This window comes from Chiroxiphia lanceolata, chromosome 3 (assembly GCF_009829145.1).
Source record: "Chiroxiphia lanceolata isolate bChiLan1 chromosome 3, bChiLan1.pri, whole genome shotgun sequence".
NCBI lineage: Eukaryota > Metazoa > Chordata > Aves > Passeriformes > Pipridae > Chiroxiphia > Chiroxiphia lanceolata.
Genome location: NC_045639.1, coordinates 23157429 through 23176881, shown reverse-complemented (window position 1 = coordinate 23176881; position 19453 = coordinate 23157429). Strand labels below are relative to the sequence as shown.

Below are 19453 nucleotides of genomic sequence, written 5' to 3'. Positions count from 1 at the left end.
TTTCCAGTTTTGCATATTTCAACAGTGATGTGTTCAGCCCCTTGCTAAGCAGGAACACCAGCTATTTAACTTTGGTTGAGGTCCTTCAGAAACTCTGATAGCACCAAAATGAATGAGACCTTATAGGTCTATTCAAGCTTCTCCCCCTGAGTATACATTGACCTCTCCTAAGTTTTCTCTCCTGTCAAATAAAAATAGATTATAACAGAAATCAAAATCACTGTTTAAATATGGTCTTTACCCACACCTTGACGCATTTTACCAAAGAGGGCAGCTGTTTTTCAAAACTACAAAAATCACATTGTTTAAATAAAACTGCAACACACAACTTTTCTTTCCACAAATTAAACGAAAATTAATTTATAAATACAATGAAACAAACATATTTTGACAATTCAGCTGACATCTTCACTGCCCTTAATGAACAGGGCAAGTTTCTTCAAAGCACAACCTCTGCATTACTTGATAATGCCTCAGTCAAACCGGTCATCAGACAGGTATTGTCCTGCAGGTAAACAGTCAAGCAATATGGAAATGGAAAGGATACAAGCATGTGCCCTGTCTCCACCAACTCCTACATGCAGTGATGCAGACAGCAGGACTTCAGTTATATAAACAGCAGGGCTGACCATTACAGTCACCCCTTTAGGGTTTCACTTATGCCCAGGTACTCTGTATGAGACTGTTTCTCTCTGTCTCACGCAGATGAAATAGTTTGTCCAATATCACACAAGAGAGAACCAGCTGATGAGGTGTGATCAGAAAGAGTTTGGCAAGCCACAATATCCACCCACATTTTAACTAGGTGCTCAGAGAAGCCTGTGACATTTAACCATGCAAGACAAAGCACAAAAGTTTCCTATAGACTCTACCTTTGAGCAGAGTGTGGGTACCAAAAAAGAACACACCAACTCAGTATGCAGCTCACCACTGTGTGCCAATACGAACAGATCCTAAAATACATTCCCAGCACTTAAACAGCTGTTACCTGTAGGTCTCCTGCATCTGGTGCAGGGATGCTCTGGCAGTTAATGCTTCTAAAGGTCAGATCTTTACGTGCTAAGATAAGGAAAAATCCATTTTAGTCCCCAAAGGTGCAATTGCTACTCACAAGGGTTATTCTATGACACTTGAAAAACATAGGAAAAAGCTTCATCACACACCCTCGTACTGCAGTAATGTTGATATGGTTTACCTGATTCTGAGTTCTCTGAAGAACAAAATGTGAGTATAAGGAAAAGAAAGGCACAGTAAAGTCTTGAAATCTTCTTTCCATTTAACCCAGACAAAATATTTAAGGATTACTACTGGTAAGTCTTACTGTTCTGTATATGTTTGAGGAAATGACAGCAAGTCTTGCTTGCCAACACATTTGAATTTGACAAGATCAGTGGGAATTACCAGTTTTATGAATCAAAAATACTTAGATCTGACCTTGCTGAAAGTAACTGAACTCACACAGATGGATTTCACAGGAGATGCAGATGTGCACACTGCTTGACAAATACGGAGCTAGATTTCAACAGGAGGCCCAGGAGGGTACCTGTCACTTGACTCCAACACCCCCATTCTTTCCTGCTTCCTGCAATGATATGGTTTAGCAAAGTTTTCCATCTGGAGACACTCTGCTAGAGGCATAGCACACACCATATAAATGGTTTTAAATGGTATTAAGCAGCAACAGTTATGAGAAACTCTCCTTCTAGCGGTGGGCAATCACAGGTCTACCACCTTGAAATGAATTTTGCTCCCTATAAGTTAGGATGGGGGTGTTTGGTTTTTAACCTCTATAGAAAGCACTGGTCCTAAAGATAAATGCAAATAGAATCTCCCAGATCACTATTTTGGACTTATTTGTCATTCTCTGATATCTAAAAGCTTTCTAATGCACTGAGGGAAGAAGGTGGGGGGAGAATATGGTGCACATGTTAAAATAAATTTTTTTAAAAAATTAAACAAACAAAAAAAGCCCCATACAAATATTCATGGTGTTAAATTTGTTTAACATTCAAGCACCCAGAAACCAGGGAAGTGAACCCCAGCACAAATTGAAAGTCAATACCACCCTTTAGGACTATAACCATAATATATCTACTCAGCAAAGAGCTATTGATTAACCAAATTACTTTGCAGTGTGCCAAACAGTTACCTACAGCCAACCCAGCAATTTGGCAAGCATTTTGCTGGCCCCATTTGTAGCAAATCTCTGAGGAAAAAAAAAAAGGTGTCTTAACACTCTCTGCAGCACAGCTGCAGACCATAAGCAATGGGGATGCCTTTGCTCAGACAGGGGACACTTGAAGACTCTCAGTAACTCCTGATGCATTTTAGTTTTGAAGAGTTCACCCCACTTCAGATATTCTTCCACTGAAGTAGATCAAGTACTGGATAGAAAAAGGGGTTAGATTTCAAATGGGCACCACCTCTTCAGAAGCAGACAGAAGCAAGTAAATTTGTATTCTTACCAAAAATTTACTTCTTTAATAATGGAAGTAAGTGCATATAGATCAAGCCTGCTTTTGCACTGCTTGTAACCCAGACCTACATTGTAGATGTAAAACTAGACAAGGAACATCCAAGTTTAATTTACTCAGCGATTTTTAATCCACGAGGCTGACCGTAAAGCGTAAAAACCTAACAAATGGCTTTCAAAGTCTCATAAGAAGTTAGATGTGTAAACTGCATCAATTCAGATAAGGTAAGATATGACTAGGGCTAGATAAAAAAATATTTTCTAGTACATTTGGCTGTACCCTTCCTCAGTGTAAGTTAACTTATTTCCACTAATTTCAGACTTAGCAATGTTTTGATTTCCCATACAAAAATAAACAATACTTCAAGCATCACTGTACATTCACATCTAATCAAACAATGGAACTGAAGCTTTCATGTGAAATTACTGTCAACCTGTCTGTTGTTATTTTGCAGTCCAGACCAAAGAAAGCTTTTGCTTTGCCTCTTTCCAGGTATGACCATGAATCCCCACTGAATGCAACTGGATGGCATCAAAACAACGACAAAAATCTGGTGTCTGTGCACCTGCTTGCTCTAATTGCTTCCAATTATCCTGAAGGAGCTCTGCATTTCTGGGAAACAATTATTCCAGAGAATAACAATGATTGTCACATATCTGCTAGGTAATCAAGGGCCTAGCCCAAGGAACCATCAAACCTCTAGGACATCTTAACATCAAGTTCTGAAAACAGGGAATATAGTCACCTTTGGATGGGGGAAGACTGGACAAAGAAAGGGAAGGCCAGGGTAGAGACAGCACCCATAAATGTAAATAAGATGAAGGTAGAAAATTAACTCAAAACTCCTAGTTTGTTTTTCTTTTTTCCTCCAAAAGGACAGAGACTGTATTGTTAAAACAGCCAGAATTACATTAAATGTGCAGATTGTGGAAAATGACCAATTATCGAACAACTCAAAAATGGAAGAAAAACTTGCTATTTATCATGACTGTTAGTTTATAAGGAGCAAGTAGACAAGTAAAGAATAGGAGAAATCTATTTCCTGTCTGTTTTACTGGCTAATTTGAAGAAGAAAAATAGAATGAGGAAAGAACAGAGAGGCAAAACAGAAGAAATAAACAGCAGGAAAAGAAGATGTCTAAAAAAATTCAAGGTCCTTTCCAAAACCTTCAAACAGAGCAGGTTGAAACCAATCCTGTTCATTACTTCAGCTGGCAGCTGCCACAGTTGCAGGCAGAAGTAAGGTGACCACAAGGGAAGGGCCACTTAGCAGTCTGGGTGATCAGTGACTGCTAAATATGACAGTATTTTTCTTCAATGTGGCTTATTTTGAGAAAAAGCTGCAGAATATTCCCTTTTTGATATTTTTCAGCTACAACTCTCCAGTGTTATTAGGCAGTCTCTGTAACAGTAGTTAACGTATCTCTAAAGCTACAAATCTAGCAAACATTAAGTGTCCTGCGTTTTGTTAAACTTAAAAGCAAACTGTGCTTTCCTTTTTCCCATGCCTGTGACCCTCTGTGCATAGAGCAGAACCACTGCAGCTCTGTCTTTTGGCATGTCACACAACACAGCTACTGCACAGCTGGACTTTGTTCTAGGCTGCCTCTCCTCAGGGAAGTGCACAGCAGGGCAGGAAACATTCCTCACTCCGCGGTTACCTTGCTTTAAATCTGCACAAAAGACAGAGAGGCCCCAGGCTCTACTGCAGGCCATATGCTGCAGCAACAACAGAAGAGTAGCTGCATAGTCTCTTGGTGCCAAGTCATTATTAACTAAGAGAGAATTTCAGACCCTCCTAGATCCCATGACTGCAGCTTATTTACTTGGCTTTGGATGCATAGATATGAGATGCACATGGTCCCCATGGCCACTAAGCTAGGAACAGAAATCAGCTTTTAAAAACAGGTAAACTTTGAAGGCAGGAGAACAAAACAAGGCCATTCAGACAGTGTATACAGCTTTCCAAATGAGTTAGACCAGCAAAACTGCGCTCCAGAAGAGTCCTGAGCAACAGCATCATGTTTAAAGTCATGATGCTTTCAAGAGACTGAAAAGAGAAGAAAAAGACTAGAAGACAGACGAAACAAAAATTTCTCAGGGATTTTTTTTCCTCTCTGGAAGATAACAAAAACCAACTCCATGTACTTTGGCATCAACACCTGTTAAAAGAACAGTTTAATTATGATAGAAAACAAGAAGCTCCACATATCCAGAGATCAGCACTAGCACACATAAGTATTATCTTTTGGCCTTTGTGAAGTGCCTGTGTTTCTCTCACCAAACTCCATCAGTACTACCTGGTCATTCCAAAAGAAATACCAATGACTCACACACACAGATAGATTGGATAACATTTCCCCAGAAAACTGGTCTAACAAGAAACAACGCAGCAATGAGGTTAACTGTCAAAGATTACATCACAGCAGTTTGAGTTATATTTTGTGGTTAAAGTCACCCGTGCCCACTAATGTGGAACTGATCAAAACGATCATCAGAGCTGTAAGGGGAAGAAGCTGCTAGCAGGATGCTTCTGCAAGATCCCCTCCCCTGTACACAGGCAGTACCAGTTTCATGATTAGAAGGCAAAATTGTTAAGAGGAAATTAAGTTACAGAATGCAAACTTTCAGCTTATTTCAAAACTACTGAATACTGGCTTTGCTATATCAAGTTTTTAAAAATTGAAAAAGTATGTTCTCTGTAGCAGAAACTATTTGCACAAACCTAACTTGTGTATTATCATTGCTGATGGACTCTTCAGTGTTGTCTTAAAGCATCACACACAAATTACTCTAAACGTCAGAACAAATTAGAGAGCTTCCTCTGCCTCCCTGAGTGATTTTCATCTCTAATGTTCTTATTTCTCCCTTCTAGATCAAGTGGCAGAACTGGGGCTCATTTAGCCCTAGATAAAGCACAGTTCTCCAGGCTGACAGAATTGCAGTTTACACTGTAATTTAAAACAACTTTACCCACCTACATTAATGAACAAACCAATCAATTACTTACTGTTCTTCTTGTACATCAAGATTTCAAAGGAGTTCATCTCATAGTTCTCAAATGTTTGCCGGACCTTGTCAATTGTATCTTTGTCTGTCAGCTCTCCATACATAAAACTGTGAATAAAGCAAGAAATTCAAGTCAGATACTAAAAAAAGACACAAAGCAATTTGTTTACATTGTGAAAAGGACCCCCCCTAGAAATAGCTCTTATTTGATTTTGTTTCACCTGGAAAGCATATTCTACAGATGTAGCCCCAAGAGATAAAAGACAAAACTGGAATAAGCAGATTACTTTTCTCCTCAAGCAACAAGCAGAACACTACAAGCTATTTAACAGAAAATAAATCTGTTCTCAAATACCTGCAGGTGCTGCTTTTTTGCATAACTTCTGCTCTGTGATATCCCGATAACTTGCAAAATCCATCGTTGCTGTAGACAATGGGCCAATCCACTATCTGGGCATTACCCAAGACAAAATTAGTATCTGTTTGAAAAAGCACATCAGTTAGACATTAGACAAGGCTATGGTTGCATTAGAGGAAATACCCATTTCAGGACTCAGTACCAATTGCTTCAGTCCCTGTACAATTTTTCCCAGATATTCCCACTGCAATCAACATTATTATTCCTGGTTTTAATTATAAGTAAATTCTTATTTTTAAAAAAGTATTAATTACTTTTACAAAAGTATAAAAGCCTAAAAGGATGGGTTTGTGCAAATAAAACACATGATGATCAAGCGGGCAAAATTCATCTCTTGACCGAAGACAGATTCCCTCTGTGCCACATGCACTGATCCACCATGACACTCGGATTGAATGTGAAGCCTCTAACGGTGGCCAAGCCAACACATGAGCAATATTTCTCCTCCCTGAATGCAGACATTGTGGTTCCTCTCAATTCCCTTCACTGGTGGCCACACAAGGTCAAATACTTCATGTGTGAGGGGTAGAGCACAGCACGCCCAATGAGATACCCAAGAACCAAGGTTAGCATTTACACCAGTAGAAGGAACTTTCTGTTTGCAATACAAGCCAGAAGGAGTTTCAATCACTAAGAAAAAAAAAAAACTAAGCAGGATTCACACCTCCATTCTCACTGGATCTGCCCATGACACTTTTTTTATGACTGCTATCTGAAAACTACACTTGTGCCAAGACAGACAGCACTGCTGCTGCCTCAGCGCTGGCAGGCAGGAGGAGGTGGTGGCTCTTCTCCCAGCTGCAAAGACCCTCTGGCTTTTGAAAGAAAGGCTGGGCAGTTACATGAGATCAAGAGGCATTCATATTTAAGGGGAGCCTTTAAGGGAGTCTACCACACTGTCTACTTTTCACGATCTGCCCCTAACTGCTCAAACCTACATAGTCATCATCAATGCCTCCTGCAACCACAAGCAAGACATTTTACCTATTAATTGCAAAGAGTTCTGTTTATTTTAACTTCCTCTTTAATATCTTTCACCCCATTGCAAACTTCAAGTGGGTTTAAATAAAACATCTAATATAACTAACTTAATCCATTGGTCAATTCCATAAGCATGACTAAGTGTATCTTGATACACTCTTTAGAATTAAATACACCAGTAGTATAACTTCAGGACATTTCAGCTGCTTTGTTTCTCACAGCCTCTTTTAAATACCATAGTTTTAGCTTTCTTCTTCAGAAGAAGCACTTTCTTCCAAAAACATTACATGTCTTTTAGCCCTTCCCAAGAATAAGCCGTCATTTCTCATTGCTTAAGCAAGTGCTTTTTGAATGTCTATTATAAACACTATGTTATACTGTCTTAGGATATTTTTAAATTTCATCAGGAAGTACAAAAAAATGACAAAAAAATATGCAAATACAAATGTTAGGCCAGGTCCTGCCCTGATCTGAACGGTGTTATTTCATGCATTAATTCCTTCCCACTGTCTCCCCTTCTCAAAAGGTAACTTTCCCTTCGCTCCGTTTCCTAAAGAGTTTCTATTAAGCATTTGCCTGCTTTTCACTTAAACCTCACTGTCTTCAGATAAATAATCTTTTTGTTTTTATTGAAGGCTACATAGGGCACATTTTTTATGCCCATCACTGTGTTAATCCTACTTTTATCTAGCCTTACTATGCTTCTGTGAGGTACAACAGTGCTCTTGCCCCCTTTTTATAGGTAAAAGCAAAAACCTAAGTCCAAAAGAGGATTAAGCACCAAATGGTGAGACTGCAACAGTCTAGCCCCTAGATGCCTGGCTCTCAAACACTTTGTAGCTGGATGCTCTGTGAGTAGTGATGGAGAGGAGAGCTGAAAAAATTAACACAGCAAATAGAAACCTGCCCAAGTTAAATCACAGAATACAATGGAAAAAGGGGGATATTTTAAGGTTGGTTTTTTTCCCCTTTCCTATATTACTTACAACACCTAATATTTCAACATAAGCCCAGGTCTCACAGAGAATACAAAGATTCTTTGCCATTATTGCAGAAGCTAAAGAATCACATTCCCACTTCCTTACATTTTGGCCCATTGAAGCCCCCCCTTTTTTGGACTGGCAGTTTCCAAAGGATGCACAGAAACCATGCACACATTTCCCTCCTCCAACAGCAGTTAGGACGTTCTCCTACAAGATGCAGGGCTACCTGAGGGCAATGAAAGCTCAGCCTTTATTTCAGCTCCTGAATGACTAATTATCAAGCTACCAAAGAGAACAGATGTCAACATCCTCACCATATGAGTTTTTAAGTCAGTGTGACTTGACCACTGTACTTTATGCACTCCTACTAGGCAACCCTGTTAGTCTACACTGGGTGAGCCTCTCTGGGAGGTGGAGGTAGAATGTTTCATCAGAGAGTCCAGGCTGGGCTTAGTTGTGAGTTATAAGCAATTTGAGAGATCTTTATGTACCTACAAAGCTTTAAAGAAAAAATCTTGGGCACCAAACAATTCAAAGAACAAGACAGAGGTTTTGCCAATCCCACTGTTTCCTAAGTGTCTCTCCCTTCCAGCTAGTTCCCACTTCATGCATCTTCACCTTTCTTTGATCCAGGCTTTACATACCTGACAAATGTACTGCATCTCTTCAGAAAGAGTGTCTCTGACAACGGTGTTAAGCCTGTGTGAACACTGGCAAGACACAGCATAAAATAAGGACTCCCACTTATAACACCCCTGTATAGTTTATTCTGACAGATAACCCAGAGGTAGAAGGGCTGTCCTCATTGCTATCATTTACATTCAATTGCACTGACGTTCTTGACAATGTGCTGCTTGGAGACAGCTCATAATCTGTTAAAAAATTGTTCCTAACATAAGAAAATATTAGACAACATCCAGTGAGGCAAATATTGCCACTCCATCCGCAGGGACACAGGGTCCCAGAGGCCAGGAAACAGCTGTGGCTTTGTTACACAACAAGCATGAGGGATGCTCTAGTGAACTCTGAGCATCACAGGGAAGAGCCTCTTGGGGACTCACAAGTGGGTCAACAAGGCCAGGAAATGAGTTGATTGGGAGGACCATGAAGAAATCCACTGCTAAAGTCTCTTCAAAGACACTGATGAAATGGACATGTAATAGCTCCAGTAGTCAAACTATTTAGTGACTTTAGGCACCTGTTTGAAAGGACTCAATGGACTCCCTTACCAGGAAATCAATTTCTATCACAATGGCAATTGGATTAGCAGTATTGCCTGTCCCAAGGAGAAGCTGTAAGCATCATTGGCCCTTCTTATGAGCTCCAGGATGAACTGAGCAAGAACTGGAGAGGGTAGGCTCATGTAAAAGACCTAGGGTTCTGGCTTGTGTTGCATTTGGCACAGTCTGAGCAAGACCATTGGGAGGCAAGGAAACAGGTAGGGTTGCAACACAAAGCACATCGTGCTCCAGAAACACAAGTAAGAACTACAGCACCACAAAGGCAGCACAGTTACTTGCATGAGTAGGGCAGGCTTCTGTGATGAGAGCCTGCAGCACCTGTTCCTTTGTGAAGTGCCTCACTTCATATTTTCTAGCCTGCATTTTCTACAGGTCAGTTCCGCTCACTGCAGTGCACCCTCATGTCAGCCTTTACACACTCAAATGTCAGATCTGTTTTGGATTATCACTTTAAAGTAGATATGGCTGCTTTAAAGCACACAGAAAAACATTTTAACTCCTTCCAAAATGTAAGAATGGATTTCACTCAGTCACTGAAAACAGTACTTTCCTCCACTCGGAAAACAAACCATTACAGAAGAATCAGAAAATGTCTTCCCAAATAACATTGGTCCTTTAACAACAGCAATAGCAAGTCTCTAGAACAACTCTTCACTAAAACTAATGTATCTACTGAATCCTATGTTATATATAGTGCTTTGTTTAACCAAAACTGTCCATCAGCTCAAACTTCCAAAATGCCTGAAGACAAGATGCACTCATAGACATGTGTCTGGCCAGAACTAGCTGGCTGAGGAGAGGTCACCTCCTTGCAAGAGCATGGAGCAAGTGCTTCCTCCCAACCATTCCCCTGCACAGCTACACATTCACACCCATTGCATCCCAGCCTCTCCTGTAAGGCAGACCTTGCCAAGCCCAGATCCCCACCTTGTTCCACTGGCCAGCCCACCAGTTCTGCCTTCCCTGTCCCTTCAGTGATGCACAGGTCCTCTTCTGGGACACATTGTCAGAATGTCAGAGACCAGTAGCCAGACACATTCTCACAGCACTGCCAGACACGTTCCCTCCCACATTGCAGACACGTTCCCACACTGCACAGAGGAAGCCAAGGGGAAAACTCTGCTCAGGGATTTGTAGTGCATACCTTGGTGATAACAAAGGCTGCTGCCCACTGCACCATCACATATGTGGGTCTGTCAAAGCTGCCACAAGTGTGCTCGTGTTTGTGTAGTGCACAAACGTAATTTAAATAGATTGATATCTTTTCCCCACAGTCAGCACACAAATACAAAACTCAAAAGGTTTGCTCCTAATTTATCCCTCTCTCAGTGAAGGGAGATCCAGGCTCACCGTGGTGGGAAGACCTGCTCCTCACCAAACTTGCGAGTTCTCCCATCTGTCTCCGACAGAATAGGAATTGCCCTCCTGCATAGCACTGGTTACTGAGACCAGCAGGTCACTTTTTATCAAGTCTCAAACTCCTCTCACGGATCTTGAGCAGAGCAAACCTAGACCCCTAGCATTACCAAGCACAAATCACTTCTATGGCAGAACTAGAAGAACTGCTGAGTACATATGTTTCTTACCCTACTCGTGGTCACTGAGAATAGTGGGAGAGATACAACCTCCTTAGCTACTGCCCCCTTAGCTGGGTACAAAGCTGCACAGGTGCTATGTCACAGCCAGCTTAAGAATAAGGGGCAGACAAACATCCAAACAATTCTGCTGTTCACAAATTTGTGACTTTGCATCACAAACAGCATCACTCAGACACGGGGAAAAGAGACACTGCTTCATTTCTGTTTAATTTTTTCCCAGTACAAGGAAATCAAACTTTGTTTGTATGTAGGCCTGTCAAAATTGCTACCAAGGGATAGGTATGTATGAATTTTTGTTCATGTTTAGTCTTAGCTTTGGAAAAAAAAAAAAGGAAACAGAAGCATTTAGTCAGACTGATTAGTTACATTGTTCAAATGTAACTGCAGAGATCAAAATATGGCCCTCAGTCAGTAAAAATAAGTCAAACTGAATTTCAAGTACTTATTCAATCCTTTCTTTGCTTACATGGGATTTGAGGCTTGCACTTCAGAGACCAACTACATTTTCATCTTAACGAAAGTGCTGTAACTGTAGTCAAAGCAAGTACAGACTTGCTCAAATGACAGAAAGACCATTCATATGGTAGAATAAGAAGAATAAATTCTGCTTTTCCACCCACATCCTCCTGTAGAAGTCATTGGTGTTACAAGGATACTCACATCCACAGTATCCTCTTGATTTCATTCCTAGAGTGGAATTGCATAGTTGTTTATGTATTCCATTGAACACCTTCATCTCTCTACAGAATAATGATATAGTGGCCTCAAAATTCTACATCCTTAATACTGAGGTCAAAATTTTTAAGCTGTAGCCTCAGTCTAATACAAAAAAGCTATTATAAAACCCTACAGATAGGTTTATTTGGGCTTACATGTTTTCTGTATTAATTTACTTCACAGAAACAAAAATGGATGTAAAAGCTCCTTGGTTGCCAAAGCAGGAACACATCCTCCAAAGCAGGCATTTCATGTGTATTCAAATATGACTTAAACTGTCTTGTGTACTCCAGGGCATAGTGCAAGTGCAGGCTGAAAAGAATTATTAAAAATTGTATTTCATCATATTTATCACAAATAACAAGAGAGACACTAACTAAAACAATAGCTTCAACTGACTCAGTTTAAGTCATTATAGAAAATTAACGTTAATTGCAACCAGCAGTATAGATAAATACTACTGGTTCCATCTCAACATTTGTTACTTTGGATTGTTATAGAAAATATTTTACTGCAGGCCTCTACCATGAGAAAATTTCAAATTGAAAATAATATCTTTCCAACATTAGTAGCTGCAAAATCTTCATAGTTATCTATATTTTTAAAAAAAATAAAACCAATTACTGAAGAATAATGGAATAAGAACAGCTGAAATTGCACTACAAGTGCACCAAAGCTGCCATATGCATTTTGTGCATAGCATAGTTCCTCACCTACCCTTGAAGTAGTGTCCATTCTGAGGAACTAACAATAACAACAATTAAAAACAAAACCCAAACACAACATTCACACAAATGCGACATTATCATGAGATAATTAGATAATTTTCAGAAGTTAGAAAGTTCATCAGTTGCTAAGAGTCATACATTGCACCACTCTTATTAAAGAACAAAAACATTGTTTAGCAGCGAGACTTCATCATTCAGTTGGTCAGGGGGTTTTTTCCCCTCTCATCTGATCTTAAAACTAATCCAGGAAACTCATGCTTTAGTTGCACTGATTATATGAATCTTTCTTCAGTTTAAAGAAGCCATTTGATTTACTGATTATAGCCTTAAAAGCATTTGACGAGACTTTACTCCCTGCTCACTTTTATCTATACGTATTTCAAAAGTGCATTAACAAATTCTCCAATGAATGGGTTTCATTAAGATTTGCTTTACAATCTTGTTCTAGGATTTAATGTAGAAATTGATTGATATTTTGAATTATCACAGTAGAACTTCTAGAGCTTTCAGAACATTAAGTTTAAATCACATTACCTATCATCTCTGTGTTGTACATTTTTTTTCTTGCAATCTATAAAAGCAATTTTAAGGAAATCAGGTCTTACATTTCTAAATGCATAAAAGTGCTCACACAAAACTAGACTTCTGGCCTAGTAAAAGCCAGAAAAAAAATTATATTCAATTCAAGTGATATTGAGGGGAAAAAAAAAGTCAAAAGATATTTCAATGTACTGACCAATTACATGAAAAGCGTGGATGAAAATATATGAGTCTCCACAATTGTTAACACAGAAAAGAAGGAAGAGCAGGAAGTAACAAAACCCTTTGTTTCATTCTATTTGGGAAAATGTCCTTAATGAGGAAGCTGCAAGTTGTGCCCTTGCAATTTCTGAAGGTCTGCTGCTTTTATGGAGAAATGTCTTGTTTTAATTAACGCCAACAGACAGACCTACGCTTGCAGACTTTACTGAGACAAGTGATTTTACAGTAAATCTTGAAGAAATTGGGCATTTCGAGATTAGATACAAAAAGATACAGACTCAAGTTCAATCACTGGATGCCAGATTTGTAGAGGATAACATCCACTTTGCCTTTCACAGGGCAAGTCACACTAATGAAAGAGAAACAAAATCTTCAGCTAAAGGCACTCTATACATACAGCACCATCTTATTACTGATCCAGCAGCTTCCCATGCACTTTTTGCAAGGTGTCATTCTGGCAAAGAGCTTTTCATGCAAGAGAAGAGAAGCATTCTCCAGGCCAGATCCCTCTATTCCATTACAGTGGGAGGAAGAGGGCGGGTATGCTGAAATTAACCCACTGAAGTTTGGAAGGTGGATAAGATTTTAAACAGGCAGCATGGAGCAGAAAACCTCCTGTATATCTGCTACGGACTTACAAGTCAGCCCATTTGACAGCTGACATCGCAGACATTGCACCTCATAAGGAATACCTCAATATTGTCCTTCCCTATGCAGTTAACTTTGTCCTTTTCAATACTTTCATGTCCAAAACAGCCACTAAAATGCATTTCCCTATTCAGCAGACCCACACTAGGATGTCATTTACCTGCAGCACCAGGCTTCTGAGCTGTTCCTCTGCAAATAATGAATTTCACCCAGTGCTGCCTAAAGATTCATCGAAAATTATGGAAATTTATGAACTGTCAGGAAACCAAACATATTCTATCAAAACAGGAAAGAATACTCCACCTCACAAATGTGCTTGCTAATTTCAGCAAGAGCAGTCCTGTTGTGAGTATGAAAATATTTTCTTGACCACTGACGCTCTTTGCCGAAGGTGTTGCAGTGGTATCAGGTGATACCCAGCATCTGACTACCCTTGGTGCCTCTCCTATGGAATAGTGATGCAGAGGTTGTCACATTAAATATGTGTTCCTTACCAACACAACAGCTCAATAGTCTGAAAGCAGCTAAATCCACAACACTTCAGATACCAAACCCTACCTTCAGGGAAGCACAACCTACTCTGCTGCTTCTGCACCCAAATCACATCAGCTGCAGCCAGGTCTGCATCTCCATGCCACACTGCTTACTGCTTTAGATTTTGAAAGGTAGGCAGACAGAGCCAGACTGCAGCAGACACAGCACCGTCAGGTTAAGGATCCCTTGCACACTTTTAATTTAAATTAGCATGTTATTCGTTTTTGTTACTAGTTTTTGTTCTTTGTTCTCTGTTAAGTTGCTTTGCATTTCTCTCTGACTGAACATAAAAACAGCTATTTCAGTTTCAGAAATGTTCATAATAAAGTTAATGTCTCTCCCAGGTTTCAGCTGATGGTACAAGGCTAGCATGCCCAGGTTGCAAAATGTTTATTGTATTGGGACTTCAGTGTCTCTAATGAAAGCAATGTCATAAATCATGGAAATGTCTGTTATACTCAGGATCTGTGTCTGAAGGTGCTTTTTCTTTCTTTCCCTCTACAGGGAACTCTCTGCATTCTCCATCAAAAGGTGCAGGTTTGCTTCCATACCTGACATCTCTTCGGGGTGTTCCCAAGAGACTCAGTGAAGGCAAAACTAAATTCACAAAGTCTTATGCCTTCTAACTTCCCCTTCTTCCAACCTCCTCATTTTGCCCATAAATCAAAAAAGCATCTGTGACTTCCACTGACATTCCAGAGCCCTGTAAACACAGGGCTTACTTTTGCCATCCTTACACATGCACAATTATCACACATCTCAGTGAGAATTTTGACCAAGGAAGGACTGAAGAAACCAGCTGGCATTTACATAAACTGAGAATTGGTTTTGTCTTCAGTTATTGATAAAGCATCAGAATATCACAAAGAATAGTATTCTCTACAATGTATTGTACCATTTGAATTGGGTGCCCCGGCCATGATCCAAGTTTATAACTGTTATTATAGTGCTTGTATACTCTGGATGTATTACATTACCAAGAAAAACATTAATACCACATTAGCAGTAATCATCAGGGGCTACTGATTCTTTATATACTGCACTGTTTTACAGCACGGGCTCATTTTCTGTCCCAGTGGGTGTTCTGATCTTTAAATATTTCAATGCTTCAAACAAATTTTTGTCAACCAAGCACTGCATGCAACATTTATTTTTCTAGCTCTGCATGGCTAGTAGAGAAACACAGCCTTTAAACATTAAATACAAGAAATTAGAATTATGGTGTCCCTCACTTCAAAGAGGAACAAATCTAAAATTCACACTTCATCCAAAAGATGTTCTTGTGAGATAAAATCACAGAGGACCAGATGAGGTCCACAAGTCTAGAAAGACGACACTTAAATGTATTCCTTCCTGTGTGTGCTGACATAAGGCTATCCTATCCCAGGGTGGGTTGAGAAATTCTCAATTCCTTCTTTACTCCCATGTGTGGGAAAGAAGTACTGTGCAGCTTCTAACCCTAGCACAGCTCCTTTGGCTTGCATTCAGTGCACGAGAACCCATCTCAGTAGATTTGCAACCTAAGAAGAAACTCATCCCTAGTAACTCTAAAACAGATGATTCAGACTAAAGGAGTTTGAAGTGAATCTTGCTGCAGATGGTGTGATATAAACATGAGCAAAATATTAACCCTAATGGAAAAAGTCTGAACTCGCATGCCTGCATACACTCTACTACCGTTGGCCATAAACGTGCATCAGCTTACCAGTCCCACATCTAATATGAAAGGTTGTCCAAAGAATTCCTTGTTAAACTACCAGTAAAAAACGTTATAATTAGTGCTGTCCTTAAAGCAATGCTTCCAAAAGAGGCTGCATGCCAATTCTTCTCTTATTGCCATGCAGCCTCTTTCAGAATTAACACCCCTTGCCCCAAAATATAACACGTTGCAAGAACATGCTTTCCTCAGTTCACCTGTGACTGACGATATGTATATCATATACAAGTTCCTTTAAATGAAGCACTTATTCAGTACATATTTCTGTTCAATGACCAAATTCCTCTCCTTTCAAAGAGAATCCTCCCGAAATTAGGAACATTCCTATATCTATATGAACTCAATATCTGCTGGCACTACTTAACTTGCTTGCATGTGCCAGCAAATATAGTTTGACAACAAGCCCAAGGTTTATTTAGCCAATCCCAAATGGCCTAGATAGTTTCATTGTGGGTCACATTACTACCCAATTGAACAAAACCAAGAAAGGGGAGCCAAACCTCAAGCTTTATGGGCCCATTTAAACACTTATCCTGTGGGCATCCCAAATCATCTCAATGGCCAAGTAGACAGGCCAAGACAAGACAGGCAACAAGGAACCTGCAAGTTTCCATACTGCTCCCATGCTGATCAGCACAGCCCTGCCTCATGAGGAGAGAAAGGAGTCTATTCTTGCCTCCTGAAAGAGACAGGTTAATGAGACTGACTGTCACACCTTAGAACTGATTCATACAGCATTTGTATGTGACAGCATCACATTTACAGCAAAGCTGGATTGGGTCCACAAAATCTGCAAGGCACATTATAGAAGAAATGGGCTTCTAAACCCAAGTCACTCCCCTAAGGTTCTCCTAATACATCTGAACTGTGCATTGCTTCCTACCAAGCTTAATGTAAAAACTTTTGTGGATTACAGCCCTCAGGACTTGCTGAGAATTTGGAAATGATCTACTGTCATTTTACCTGTGCTGTCTAGCACCACACTGTGTTATGACACCTTCTTAATAATGGGGGAAGAGAGGAAGAAACAGAGCATAGCTTCTGCTGCATGATTCCCCCCATCTCCAAGCCTCAACTGATTTATTGCATCAAGGCTTTGACACTGAAAGCCAAAAGAGAAAATTGGTTTTTAATGAAGAAAATAATCTACAAAGTCAAGACACTTTTAAGAAAAGCCTTTGATAACTGTTGTTGGAAGATCAGAGAAGCAGTCTGAACGTGACGAAATGTAACATTCATTTAAAAAAAAAAGTGCAAGATTCACTGTAAGACTGGTGAGTATTTTTTTCAGGAATGCAGCTTCCAACTCCTTCCCTTCTACAGGAAAGTTGCAGAGAGAAATAACCTGTAAAAGGAGCCTCACAATTTTATGTGAACATATGGTCTTATCAAAGGCTATTTCTCCAATAATACTGCCTAATTGGAAAAAAACTGAAAACCATTCTTGGGATCATTTGAGTTTTCAGCTGCTTATCAAGAGGGTTAATTGTCTTTGCCTTATCAGAACAAACTGACTATGTTTTTAATTAATTAACTTGTCTTGTCTTCAAAAGGAGCTTGATCCTGCATATTCTCAACCATACTACAAGTTTGTAATCCCTTAAGTAACCCCATTGAAGTCAATGGAAGCATTAAAAATGGTACAATTTAGACTCGGGGCTTTAAACGAAATGCACATGCCTAGGTTAAACAAATACATGAACGCTTGCATGGTCCCCGGCTCACTGAGGAACAGCCTTTGGTAAGTCCCTAAGTGAAAGAATCTGGATAACATTAATGCATATTTGCATGCAATTGTGAAATTCGAGGCATTTTCCACTCCGCAGTTTTCCAAGAGACAGACCTGGTTACAGTGTACTAGGGAAAAAAAAAGAAAAAAAAAAAGAAATATCTGCCCTCAGCCCTCAAAATGGCAAACTCTCTCCTCACTTATGACAAACCTTCCATTTCAACCGGGGCAGGCAGCTCTGGCTGATGCCCCCGCACCGGGCTCTCCGTGCCCAGAGACCATCTTGAATCCCCGCACCTTCTCCCCAGCCGGAGCCGACGCCGGCCCCGACGCCCCGCGTCCCCCGCCCCGGGTCTGGCGCTCCCCCCGCTGGCCCCGGGTCGCGGGTCCGGCCCCGCCGCAGCCATCAGGTCTCTCAGTCCGCCCCGCCGTGCCGGCGCACCTGCAGCCCGAGCCCCGCCGCCCGGGCTGGGGACTCCCCGCAGGACTGGGGCGGAGCAGCCGGCACCGGCTCCCGCACCTGGATGCGCCGCTCCGGCGGAACCGCCCGGCGGTGCCCCCGCCGAAGGCGCGGCGGGGCTGCTTCGCCCCGGCGAGAGCTCGCCCGCGGTGCCCCCTTACCGTTAGACCTTCGCACGATGTTCTCCAGGAACGTGTTCTGGGGCGCCACCAGCCCTCGCCTTCCCCCGGCCATAGTCGCTCTGCGGGAGCGCAGCGCGGCGCGGAGGCTCCGCTCAGGGCCGCGCCGACCCGCGCTCTGCCGCGCCGCCGCCCGCCCGCCCCGCGCTCCTCATGCCTCCGCCGGGACCGGCACCCGCGGCTGTGCGGCACCGCCGCTCCCGCCGCCGCCTCCCGCGCACCGCAGCCCCGCGCCGCCGCCGGACCGCCCCGCAGCGACCCCCGCCGGCCGCCGCCGCGCCGCAGCGCCGGGGCTGCAGCGCCACCGTCTGGGGCCGGCGCGGCGGCGTCCCGGCAGCGCTCTGCCCGTCACGGGCGGACAGCGCATCCCGGCGGCCTCATCACCGGCTGGGCGGCAGCGGGGCTCGACCCCACACCAGTGCGCCCGGGGGATGAGGAACTCAGAGTACTTAAAAGCCGCTCACAAACGAGCGGCGGCAGCTGTGCGGGGCGGCGGGAGACACCGCCGTGTCCCGCTACGGGTGGGTCGCCGCCGCGAAGCAGCGGACACTTCGCTCGCCACCCTCGCCCTTTACGCTTCCCTACGACGACTTCTGTTAGAAGGCTACTTAGTATTATGTGGTCAAGCTGATTAACTGCTCAGTGGAAGCAGCGAGACAAACTGAGTTCAAGAAGCGTTTGGCCAACGCTCTCGGGCACATGGTGTAATTCTTGGGGTGTCTGGTGCAGGGCCAGGAGTTGGACTTGATGATTCTGATGGATTGCTTCCAACTCATCATGTTCTGTGATTTTATGATTCTATGAACCTCTGACAGGTCCTAAAGTATTTGAGATATTTAATTTACAACAGTGTTTCATCATCATGGCTAGGCTTCGCGAACGAAGATTTAGGAAGGCTCTATCCACGTTTGTTAGAAACAACAGTGTTTCACTGAGACATGAATTGACTTTTTTCTTCCCCCTCTTACCAGCCTTTCAGTAAATGGAAAATTCTTAGATCTCTTTAATTTAAAAGGCAGATTTTCTTGCTGGCATTGGCATGTACTTGCTGTAATGCCTCATTAAGTGCAGGACCTTCAGGCTCTGTAGCTAAAGGCATATTCAAGACATGAATATGTTTCCACATGATCATGTGCCTGAGGAAAAGATGTTTCTCACAGTACCAGCAAATAAAGCATGGCAAGCACGACGACCTGTGTCACTTGGCCTTTTTAATCACTAGCACTGCTCCCACAGAATGCTGACACTGCCCACTTAGCTCTCTCCTGGGTAAGG

The 19453-nt window shown here is 41.8% G+C and overlaps 1 protein-coding gene across 3 annotated transcripts in view; it reads right to left on the bottom strand.

The window, feature by feature from the left end:
• The window catches only part of KCNH1 (potassium voltage-gated channel subfamily H member 1), a 185262-nt gene extending 166981 nt beyond the window's left edge, over positions 1–18281 (bottom strand). For all 3 annotated transcript variants that reach the window (XR_004356274.1, XR_004356275.1, XM_032683850.1), the window contains exons 1-3: positions 18161–18281; positions 5839–5962; positions 5485–5591 (exon numbers count right to left, since the gene is read on the bottom strand). Coding sequence is in view for 1 of the 3 variants with exons in the window: in XM_032683850.1 (XP_032539741.1) it covers positions 5485–5591; positions 5839–5962; positions 18161–18233 (304 nt within the window). In the remaining 2 variants the exon portion in view is untranslated. The remainder of the gene's footprint in view (positions 1–5484; positions 5592–5838; positions 5963–18160) is intronic.
• Between the last annotated feature and the right edge of the window lie 1172 nt (positions 18282–19453).